Raw genomic sequence first — 12,751 nt, forward strand, 5'->3', positions numbered from 1 at the left:
TCAATCAATAAAACTACAATGATAAACATTGTTAAATTGGTACCTGTATTGCAGTGTCATTCAAAATGTAATTAAAAAAGGGTTCAACAATAGAAATACAGTTTTTTTTATTAATAATACAGGGTTTCCCCTTAAAGGCCTACTGAAATGAGATTTTCTTATTTAAACGGGGATAGCAGGTCCATTCTATGTGTCATACTTGATCATTTCGCGATATTGCCATGTTTTTGCTGAAAGGATTTAGTAGAGAACATCCACGATAAAGTTTGCAACTTTTGGTCGCTAGTAAAAAAGCCTTGCCTTTAAGGGAAGTCGCAGACGATGACGTCACCTGTGTGAGGGCTCCTCACATTGTTTTTAATGGGAGCCTCCAACAAAAATTGCTATTCGGACCGAGAAAACGCCAATTTCCCCATTAATTTGAGCGAGGATGAAAGATTCGTGGATAAGGAAATTTAGAGTGAAGGACTAGAAAAAAGAAAAAAAAAGCTGATTGCATTGTGAGTGATTCAGTTGTTTTTAGACACATTTACGAGGATAATTCTGGGAAATCTCTTATCTTTCTATTGTGTTGCTAGTGTTTTATTGAGTTAAATAGTACCTGATAGTCGGAGGGGTGTGTCTACGGGGGTGTTGACGCCAGTGTCTGAGGGAAGTCACGGCAGCTACATGGACGGCGCAAGCTCCACAGATCTCCGGTAAGAGGCGACTTTTTACCACAATTTACCACAACCTGCCGGTTGACAAGTGGTCGGGACCCATGTCCGCTTGACTGCTCTGATCCATAGTAAAGCTTCACCTCCGGGAATTTTAAACAAGGAAACACCGTGTGTTTGTGTGGCTAAAGGCTAATAATAATAATAACTTAGATTTATATTGTGCTTTTCTAGACACTCAAAGCGCTCACAGAGAAGTGGGACTCAACATTAATTCACACCTGGTGGTGGTAAGCTACATCAGTAGCCATAGCTACCCTGGGGTAGACTGACGGAAGCGTGGCTGCCAGTTAGCGCCTACGGCCCTTCCTACCACCACCTGTCATTCATTCATCATTCATTCACCAGTGTGAGCGGCACCGGGGGCAAAGGTGAAGTGTCCTGCCCAAGGACACAACGGCAGCGATTTTTTTGGATGTCAATAGGTGGGAAGCGAACCTGCAACCCTCAGGTTTCTGGCCGGCAGCTCTACTCACTACGGCGTGCTAAAGCTTCCCACCTCCATCTTTCTACTCTGACTTCTCCATTATTAATTGAACAAATTGCAAAAGATTCAGCAACACAGATGTCCAGAATACTGTGTAATAGTGTGATGAAAAGAGACGACTTTTAGCCGCTAGTGGTGCTGCGCTAATATGTCCCCTCCCACTCGAGACGTCAGGCGCACGCGTCATCATTCCGCGACGTTTTCAACAAGAAACTCTGCGGGAAATGTAAAATTGTAATTTAGTAAACTAAACAGGCCGTATTGGCATGTGTTGCAATGTTAATATTTCATCATTGATATATAAACCATCAGACTGCGTGGTCGGTAGTAGTGGGTTTCAGTAGGCCATTAACGTAATTGATGTTGGCGCCCTGCCACGGTAGGAAATTTGGCCGCCGAAAAAAGTATTTGATCACCGAAACAGCACTGCCGAAGCCAGATGTTGTGATGACGTAAGCAAGACGAATGCAAGTGTCTGGAGTGGTGTGGACGTACTTTGATATATCCGAGATGTACTGTACCTGCGGGCAGTGATCTACAGAAAGTGCAATGTGCAAATATTAGGAGGACAGTGGCGCTCTTTCAGCTGGATCAGCAGCGCGAAGCAAATGTTGTCAAACCGTGGACTTTATGGTTTAGATTGTTTTTCTGAGGCAAAGGAAAGTTGGCACGAGCAAGATGTGAGTGTAAGTACATATTTATTTTTAAAACTATAACAAAAAAAGGCAAGCAAAAGGCGCGCACAATGGCGTAGAACAAACTTGACTAGAAAACAAAACTAGCACTATGGCATGACTATAGACAAAAAGAAACCTCAACTGTGACATAAAAAATAAAAAAAAACTTACGTGGCATGAGCAGGAGGGAAACTAAGGACAGAGTGATTAGCAGGCATGGCATGGCATTAAGGGAGTAGGGGTAAAGTCGCCAGGCTGACTTCCTGGCAACTTCCGGTTTAAATAATAGACATGGTAATTGCAAACAGGTGTGAGACATGAGGACAGGAGCGTGACATGAGGACAAGGTGAAAACTAATGAGTTGGCATGATAACAAAGCAAACAAGGAAGTGCAGGAACAGAAACTGAGTGTCCGAAAAACAAAACCGAACATGACCAAAACAAAACATGATCCCGTAGACGTGACAAATGTTACTTTATGCTCGCTGCAGACTCGTGCACCAGAAAAAAATGCTAAAATTGTTACTAGTTGTTTTTGATTAAAAATAAATCATAATAATTCTGTTGTTTTGCTCCATTTTTTGTTTTGGACAATGTACTTTGTTGAGAATTGTTCAAGTTTCTTAAAACGTCTCCAATCCTTTTAGTGACTGTTTATTAAGAAACTTGAAAAATTCTCAACAAAGTACATCGTCCAATACAAAAAATGGAGGAAAACAATATAATCTAAGAAAAAATGTTTGTTAAAACTAATTAAGAATAACACACATTTATTTTTAAAAGTATGTATAACATTTTCTAGCCTTTTTTTTAAAGAAAATATATGCATCATCGCAGATTATGCAAATTATATGATGATGCCATTTTCACCACTTTTCTAACAACGCCCCCACCGCCGACAGTATATTGGAAATCTGGGGGAAACCCTGTGATATAATATAAAGGGAATTTAGACGGAGTCATAATTATCAGGGCCCCCCTCCCTTAACGCAGATAAGGTGCACTATGTATTAAATTTTACCTATCATTTCATTCAAGCCTCTTCCTGCAATATAACAATATAACAAAAAAAGGCAAACAAAAGGCGCGCACAATGGCGGAGAACAAACTTGACTAGAAAACAAAACTAGCACTATGGCATGACTATAGACAAAAAAAAAAAAACCTCAAAAACTGTGACATAAAAAATTAAAAAAAACTTACGTGGCATGAGCAGGAGGGAAACTAAGGACAGAGTGATTAGCAGGCATGGCATGGCATTAAGGGAGTAGGGGTAAAGTCACCAGGCTGACTTCCTGGCAACTTCCGGTTTAAATAATAGACATGGTAATTGCAAACAGGTGTGAGACATGAGGACAGGGGCGTGACATGAGGACAAGGTGAAAACTAATGAGTTGGCATGATAACAAAGCAAACAAGGAAGTGCAGGAACAGGAATTGAGTGTCCAAAAAACAAAACCGAACATGACCAAAACAAAACATGATCCCATAGACGTGACAAATGTTACTTTATGCTCGCTGCAGACTCTAAACAAGAGTACAGTCTCCAGTGGCACCAGAAAAAAATGCTAAAATTGTGACTAGTCGTTTTTGATTAAAAATAAATCATAATAATTCTGTTGTTTTGCTCCATTTTTTGTTTTGGACAATGTACTTTGTTGAGAATTGTTCAAGTTTCTTAAAACGTCTCCAATCCTTTTAGTGACTTTTTATTAAGAAACTTGAAAAATTCTCAACAAAGTACATCGTCCAATACAAAAAAATGGAGGAAAACAATATAATCTAAGAAAAAAACGTATGTTAAAACTAATTAAGAATAACCCACATTTGTTTTTAAAAGTATGTATAACATTTTCTGGCCTTTTTTTTTAAAGAAAATATATGCATCATCGCAGATTATGCAAATTATATGATGATGCCATTTTGACCACTTTTCTAACAACGCCCCCACCGCCGACAGTATATTGGAAATCTGGGGGAAACCCTGTGATATAATATAAAAGTAATTTAGACTGAGTGATAATTATCAGGGCCCCCCTCCCTTAACGCAGATAAGGTGCACTATGTTTTAAATTTCACCGATCATTTCATTCAAGCCTCTTCCTGCACTGTCTGTTGTGGTTACTAAGTGGAGATGACGGCAGACTAACACCAGGTGGCAGTAATGTCCAAAGATTTATTTTTATATATGTATATATTAACCACATATATATACAGTAATCAAACAATATAAAACATACTAAGGAAATGAAGTGTGAACTAGATTCAAAAGGGAATGAGTGACAGACTATGTGTAGAATTTAACTGAGGTGTGTGTTACCAAAAGTTGTGAAGAACACGGAAGTCCGTGGGCAGGCAGAGGGTCCAGGGCAAACGAGAGGTACGTGTCCAAGCGGGAGGTCGAGAATCCAAAAGGCAGTCCGGGAGGCAAGGGTAGCAACAGGGGATCACAGGGGAACACGGGGAGTGCTGCGGGAAGACAACAGGAGCATCAGACACAACAGAAACACGGAAGTCGCATGGGAAGAGCGAGTACGCTGGATGGAAGCCAGATACAGAATGCTAACTCAGGCAGGTTGTCCGAGCCTATGAAGGCAGCTCCGTCATTACGGACAGGTGTGACGATTGCCGGTGATTGATTGCAGCTGGCGCCTGCTGCTGCAGGGCGGAGACGCGCCCAGCTCGTTCCTGGATGTGTGCGCCCGTGGGCGTGTCCCGAAGTCCGCACAGACGGATGAGTGGCACTGGCAGGAGTCTGAACCGTAACACTGTCACTGGTAAAACTAAAATGGAATTTTTCCCACATCTTCATTGTTCTTCTTGGCGCGCGTCGTTGATACTGGTCTTGCAAGACATTCAATCAATCATTCAATCAATCAATCAATGTTTATTTATATAGCCCTAAATCCCAAATGTCTCAAAGGACTGTACAAACCACTACGACTACGACATCCTCGGAAGAACTCACAGAAGGGCAAGGAATACTCACACCCAGTGGGCAAGGAGAACTCACACCCAGTGGGACGCCATTGACAATGATGACTATGAATGAGAACCTTGGAGAGGACCTCAAATGTGGGCAACCCCCCCCCTCTAGGGGACCAAAATCAATGGATGTCGGGCGGGTCTAACAGGATACTGTGAAAAGTTCAATCCATAGTGGATCCAACAAACCGCAAGAGTTCAGTTCAAAGCGGATCCAAGACAGCAGCGAGAGTCCCGTCCACAGGAAACCATCCCAAGCGGAGTCGGATCAGCATCGTAGAGATGTCCCCAACCGATACACAGGCGAGCGGTCCATCCTGGGTCCCGACGAGCGGTCCATCCTGGGTCCCGACTCTGGACAGCCAGTACTTCATCCATGGTCATCGGACCGGACCCCCTCCACAAGGGAGGGGGGGAAAGAGGAGAAAAAGAAAAGAAGCGGCAGATCAACTGGTCTAAAAAGGAGGTCTATTTACAGGCTAGAGTATACAAATGAGTTTTAGGTGAGACTTAAATGCTTCTACTGGATATGTTTTTATTATGTCAAATGTGTTATTTGTCACAAATAAATATTATTTAACAATTTATTTGCCCTAAATTAGTTTTAGCACAAAACATGCATTAAATTAAATTCAAGTTTGATTTAAAAAAATGTTTCACATAAATAAAATAAATAAAAAATTACTGCTTAGAGCATTAATTTAGCCACTGATAATTACTTTCCTAACGACTTTGATAGCGAAGAGCAGTGTGGTGTGTGTGCAGGCTGCACAGCGGACAGCGAGTTGGACCGCAGAGGAGGTGATGAAGACAGACTGGACCAAAGTGGGGGGCAGCAGCGGGTGTCAAGGCCGCTGAGACGATCCAAGCGCTTCGCCCGCCGGCCCTCTGTGCAGACCGAGACCAAATATATCGAGTTGATGGTGGTCAACGACAACGACATGGTGAGCTGCGGACGTCTACTTTCAAACCGTTGTGTCCCTCAGCTCAAAAGATGCCCAGCGGGATGCATTGTGGTTGTCTTAAAAACCACGCGGTTCGAGTTTTTTAGTCCATCTGGATCTGAGTAGGCATTCTCTCAGGTATCTCGGAGGTAGAGACATGCAGGATGTCACTATATCATGGGTGTCAAACTCTGGCCCGCCGTGTAATTTAATTATGGCCCTTGAGGCAATATCAATTTAGCATTAGAGCTGGCCCGCCGGTGTTATACAGCGTCGGTGCCGCTGTAACATCGCATTCACCGCTAATACTCATACTTGCCAACCCTCCTAATTTTCCCGGTAGACTCCCGAAGTTCAGTGCCCCTCCTGAAAATCTCCCGGGGCAACCATTCTCCCAAATGTCTACCGATTTCCACCTGGACAACTATATTGGGGACGTGCATTTAAGACACTGCCTTTAGCGTTCTCTACAACCTGTCGTCACGTCCGCTTTTCCTCCATACTAACAGCGTGTCACATAATATTTGTGGCTTTTACACACACACACACACACACACGCACAAGTGAATGCAAGGCGTACTTGGTCAACAGCCATACAGGTCACACTGAGGGTGGCCGCATAAACAACTTTAGCACTGTTATAAATATGCGCCACAATGTGAACCCACACCAAACAAGAATGACAAACACATTTCAGGTGAACATCCGCACCGTAACACAACAGAACAAATACCCAGAAACCCTTGCAGCACTAACTCTTCTGGGAAACTTCCAGCAAACTGACCAATAATTAACGTTTTATTCATGCATTTTCTCTTGCTACTTCAAGGCTTGAATGTTTGGTTCATTCTTTATTATTTTATTTTTAAATTTATTATTAGCCTGTGGAAAAAATGTGATATTTACCTCGGAAGATTGCAAATAGAAAAAAAGACACAACATTTTTATTTACATTTTATTTGATATGCCATTGATATTATTTTAATTATTATTTTTTGAAACTGGATTTTGCATGTCACTAAAGTCATATAAGCCTTGCTTGTTCAATATTTAATGCAAAACTTGTTTGGGTCCCTATTAAAAGGTTAATTTGTTCAACCTTGGCCCGCGGCTTTGTTCAGTTTAAAATTTTGGCCCACTCTGTATTTGAGTTTGACACCCCTGCACTATATAGTCAGTGTACAATGCCTTATGGGCATGGTGGTGTCACAGTTATTTGGTGTCGAACCCCAAGATGCAGAGAAGGAGGCAGGCATTTGGTAAGTAAACATGATTTAATAAAGATATTAAGACAAAAACAAAACAAAAGGGTACAAACAAAAAGCACGCACATGGGCGGATACAACAAACTAAGGGATATGAACAAACAAATCGGAAGCAGGGAACAAAAAACAGTAAGCTACAAAACATCTACCAAACATAGCTTACCGCTACGCTGCATTCACACGACCAGTAGGAATGACAAGTAGAAAATGACATTGGCACGACAATAACCCAGCCCTGACTGGAGGAGAAAACAGGTCTTAAATAGTGGCTGGCTGATTGATCCCAGGTGTGGCCAGGGGCCAATCAGCCACAGCTGAGGGTTACACAGCACTCAGGGAGACAAACAGGAAACAGAACCAAAATAAGAGTGCTGACAGGAACTAAAGACAAACGCAGAGGAAAAACTAAGACATAGACCAAAACTGTCAGGGACAAGCCTCACAGGTGGTGTGTGTTTGACTGACACACACACACACACACACACAAAAATTCATGCAATCCATCTGTGCGTCTTTGTTTCCTCACAGATTGTACAGCTGCGACGCTCCGGCAGCCAAACTAAAAACTTTGCCAAAGCCGTGGTCAACATGGCTGATGCGGTATGTTGAATTGTCTCCCTTGTCCACCTACACACACGCACACACACACACACACACACACACACACACACACACACCAGGTGTTCACGCCTAAGATTGACTGATGTCTTTCAGATCTACAAGGAGCAGCTGAACACGAGGATCGTGCTGGTCGCCATGGAGACGTGGACCTCTAAGAACATGGTGCCGGTGGTAGAGGAGCCTCTGACCACGCTGCAGAACTTCATGAAGTACAGGAGGGACAACATCAGGGAGCAAAGCGACGTTGTCCAACTTTTCTCGTGAGCAGACCGGCTGTACAAACGTGTCTCTCGTCTTGCGGCTCTGACTTGACATTGTCATTGTGTGTGTCCGGTGTGCCTCCAGAGGGCGCACGTTTCAGAGCGGCCGCAGCGGGACGGCCTTCACGGGTGGAGTGTGCTCGCCGACCAGGGGCGGGGGCATAAACGAGGTGAGTTCAAAAGTTGGGCTGGGCTCTACAGTCCGAGCATTTTACAAATAGATTGTGCGGGTGTTCCATCCATCCATCCATTTTCTACCGCTTATTCCCTTTTGGGGTCGCGGGGGGCGCTGGCGCCTATCTAAGCTACAATCGGGCGGAAGGCGGGGTACACCCTGGACAAGTCGCCACCTCATCACAGGGCCAACACAGATAGACAGACAACAGTCACACTCACATTCACACACTAGGGCCAATTTAGTGTTGCCAATCAACCTATCCCCAGGTGCATGTCTTTGCAAGTGGGAGGAAGCCGGAGTACCCGGAGGGAACCCACGCATTCACGGCGAGAACATGCAAACTCCACACAGAAAGATCCCGAGCCTGGATTTGAACCCAGGACTGCAGGAACTTCGTATTGTGAGGCAGACGGACTAACCCCTCTGTCACCGTGAAACCCACCCACCGCGAGTCTTGGAAAATAAAATAGTAGCACATGTGCAGATACAGATTTGAACCCTTTAATAAGAATTTTGCTCTAAAAATGAATCCATTCAAATTTGATGAAACTAAAGTAACATTTTCGCCCATGTGTTTATCATGTTTGAAATAACGTTTAACCATAACCAAATGGACAAGTGATTGATTGATTGATTGATTGATTGATACTTTTATTAGTAGATTGCACAGTACAGTACATATTCCGTACAATTGACCACTAAATGGTAACACCCGAATAAGTTTTTCAACTTGTTTAAGTCGGGGTCCACGTTAATCAATTCATGGTACAAATATATACTATCAACATAATACAGTCATCACACAAGTTAATCATCATAGTATGTACATTGAATTATTTACATTATTTACAATCCGGGGGGTGGGATGAGGAGCTTTGGTTGATATCAGAACTTCAGTCATCAACAATTGCATCAACAGAGAAATGTGGACATTGAAACAGTGTAGGTGTGACTTAGTAGGATATGTACAGCCAGCAGAGAACATAGTGAGTTCACATAGCATAAGAACAAGTATATACATTAGAAGTACATTTGAGTTGTTTATAATCCGGGGAGATGGGATGTGAGAAGAGGAGGGTATTAGTAAAGTGTTGAAGTTGCCTGGAGGTGTTGGTTTAGAGCGGTTTTGAAGGAATATAGAGATGCACTTACTTTTATACCTGTTGGGAGTGCATTCCACATTGATGTGGCATAGAAAGAGAATGAGTTAAGACCTTTGTTAGATCGAAATCTGGGTTTAACGTGGTTTGTGGAGCTCCCCCTGGTGTTGTGGTTATGGCGGTCATTTACGTTAAGGAAGTAGTTTGACATGTACTTCGGTATTGACGCGGAAGTGGAACTGATTACTCTGTGTCTGCGCGCTGAAAGCTGTGTGTGTCCCTCCGTCCTGCGCCATACACAGATAAGAGCGGGGCTCTCTTAGCTCACACACTCAGTCTTCCAACACAGAAGAAGCAAATTCTTAGTTGGAGGAATTGGTCATTAATAGACGTTTTTTTTTTCCACCACCATAAAACTTGACACAAACTGCACTGCGCGCTAGTAACTACGTGGGTCGGCGGGGATATTGAACAACAAATCAATGATTGAAGTGACAAACTTGCCATCAAAACAATACTATGTTTGTTGACAAGAACATACAGCCATGGAACACATTCAATCTATTTATTAAGCAGAGATAACACAAACCAGTGAAAGATTGGAACTCAAAAGAGCTGCTAGTCTGCTAAGCTAGCAAAAAAAGTTCAAGCTAAAATGCTTGTGAGACTCAGACTGAGGGTTGACCTGCTCACGTCACTTGGCAACAGGCACCGCCTTTTAAAGGCACACACACAGACACACATTATGCTCTCATGTGAAACTTATCTCAACTGTATGACTGCACATGTGAATGAGTGTTAAAGGCCTACTGAAACCCACTACTACCCACCACGCAGTCTGATAGTTTATATATCAATGATGAAATATTAACATTGCAACACATGCCAATACGGCCTTTTTAGTTTACTAAATTGCAATTTTTAATTTGCCGCAAAGTGTCCTGTTGAAAACATTGCGGTATGATGACACGTGCGTTAGACGTCTCGGGTTGTAGCGGGCATTATTTTCCAGCCCGATCCAAGCTATAAGTAGTCTGCTTTAATCGCATAATTACACAGTATTCTGGACATCTGTGTTGCTGAATCTTTTGCAATTTATTCAATTAATAATGGATAAGTCAAAGTAGAAAGATGGAGGTGGGAAGCTTTTAGCCTTTAGCCACACAAACACAGCCGGTGTTTCCTTGTTTAAAATTCCCGAAGGTGAAGCTTTACTATGGAACAGAGCGGTCAAGCGAACATGGATCCCGACTACATGTCAACCGGCAGGTTTCGGTGAGAAAATTGTGGTAATAAGTTGGCTATTACCGTAGTTATGAGCGGAGCTTGTGTCCTCCTGCAGCTGCGGGCTATTACCTCCTCCCACTGGAGACACTGGCGGTCACCACACCCGTGGCCACACCCCTACGACTTTCAGGTACCATATAACAGTGGTTCTCAACCTTTTTTCAGTGATGTACCCCCTGTGAACATTTTTTAATTCAAGTACCCCCTCATCAGAAGAAAGCATTTGTTGTTGAAAAAAGAGATAAAGAAGTAAAATAGAGCACTATGTCATCAGTTTCTGATTTATTCAATTGTATAACTGTGCAAAATATTGCTCATTTGTAGTGGTCTTTCTTGAACTATTTGGAAAAAAATATAAACAAATAACTAAAAACTTGTTGAAAGATAAACAAGTGATTCAATTATAAATAAAGATTTCTACACATAGAAGTAATCATCAACTTAAAGTGCCCTCTTTGGTGATAGTAATAGAGATCCATCTGGATTCATGAACTTAATTCTAAACATTTCTTCACAAAAAAAGAAATCTTTGACATCAATATTTATGGAACATGTCCACAAAAATCTAGCTGTCAACACTGAATATTGCATTGTTGCATTTCTTTTCACAGTTTATGAGCTTACATTCATATTTTGTTGAAGTATTGTTCAATAAATATATTAATAAAGGATTTTAGGATTGTTGTTATTTTTAGAATATTTTTTTAAAATCTCACGTACCCCCTGGCATATCTTTAAGTACCCCAGGGGTACGCCTACACCCATTTGAGAACCACTGCCATATTATCTCAATAAAACACTAGTAACACAATAGGCAGATAAGGGATTTTCCAGAATTATCCTAGTAAATGTATCTAATAACATCTGAATCGCTCTCACTGCCCTCGCCTTTTTTTTTTTTTTTTTTTCTAGTCTTTCACTCTCACTATCCTCATCCACGAATCTTTCATCCTCGCTCAAATTAATGGGGAAATTTTTGCTTTCTCGCTCCGAATCGCTCTAGCTGCTGGTGGCTATGATTATAAACAATGTGAGGAGCCCTACAATCCGTGGCGTCACGTGCACATCGTCTGCTACTTCCGGTAAAGGCAAGGCTTTTTTATTAGCGACCAAAAGATGCAAACTTTATCGTCGATGTTCTCTACTAAATCCTTCCAGCAAAAATATGGCAATATCGCGAAATGATCAAGTATGACACATAGAATGGACCTGCTATCCCCGTTTGAATAAGAAAATCTTATTTCAGTAGGCCTATAACAGACCCTGAAATGAGCTGGAGTATATTTATTATTGATGGCCACTGTAACATTACAAACAGTTTGAACAGTAACACTGTTTGAATATAGAAAAATGTAACACTGTACTTTAAAGGCCTACTGAAATAAGATTTTCTTATTTAAACGGGGATAGCAGGTCCATTCTATGTGTCATACTTGATCATTTCGCGATATTGCCATATTTTTGATGAAAGGATTTAGTAAAGAACATCGGCGATAAAGTTTGCAACTTTTGGTCGCCAATAAAAAAGCCTTGCCTTTACAGGAAGTAGCGGACGATGTGCGTGTGACGTCACTGGTGTGAGGGCTCCTTACATCCTCACATTGTTTATAATGTGAGCCACCAGCAGTAAGAGCAATTCGGACCGAGAAAGCGACAATTTCCCCATTAATTTGAGCGAGGATGAAAGATTTTTGGATGAGGATATTGATAGTGAAGGACCAGAAGAAAAAAAAAAGAAAAAGTGACGGCGCCGAGCGGCAGCAGTGTGAGCGTTTCAGATGTAATTAGACACACTTACTAGGATAAATCTAGAAGATCCCTTATCTGCTTATTGTTTTAATAGTGTTTTAGTGAGATTGTAAAGACATACCTTAAAGTCGGAGGGGCTGCGGTGAACACGCCAGTGTCTCAGAGAGAAGGCGAGGAGCCAAGCTCACAGCTGCCTTTTTTGACCGCTACTGCAGGAGGAAGTCCCATAATCCACTGATGTCTCCGGTAAGACTTAACATCACAATTTTCCCATCCAAAAACATGCTGGTTGACGTAGAGAAACATGTTCGCTTGACCGCTCTGTGTTAAAGCTTCACAACAAACAAAGAAACACCGGCTGTGTTTTGGTTGCTAAAGGCAGCTGCAATCCACCGCTTTCCACCAACAGCATTCTTATTTATAGTCTCCATTATTAATTGAACAAATTGCAAAAGATTCAGCAACACAGATGTCCTAATTA

General features: G+C 42.1%; 1 protein-coding gene across 9 annotated transcripts in view; it reads left to right on the plus strand.

The window, feature by feature from the left end:
* Positions 1-12,751, plus strand: part of LOC133555939 (disintegrin and metalloproteinase domain-containing protein 11-like) — a 108,155-nt gene that overhangs the window by 48,286 nt on the left and 47,118 nt on the right. For all 9 annotated transcript variants that reach the window (XM_061905421.1, XM_061905425.1, XM_061905423.1 and 6 more), the window contains 4 exons: positions 5,632-5,810; positions 7,604-7,675; positions 7,790-7,956; positions 8,042-8,126. In XM_061905421.1, the coding sequence (XP_061761405.1) occupies positions 5,632-5,810; positions 7,604-7,675; positions 7,790-7,956; positions 8,042-8,126 (503 nt within the window). The remainder of the gene's footprint in view (positions 1-5,631; positions 5,811-7,603; positions 7,676-7,789; positions 7,957-8,041; positions 8,127-12,751) is intronic.

The sequence above is a fragment of the Nerophis ophidion genome, linkage group LG07, assembly GCF_033978795.1.
Source record: "Nerophis ophidion isolate RoL-2023_Sa linkage group LG07, RoL_Noph_v1.0, whole genome shotgun sequence".
NCBI lineage: Eukaryota > Metazoa > Chordata > Actinopteri > Syngnathiformes > Syngnathidae > Nerophis > Nerophis ophidion.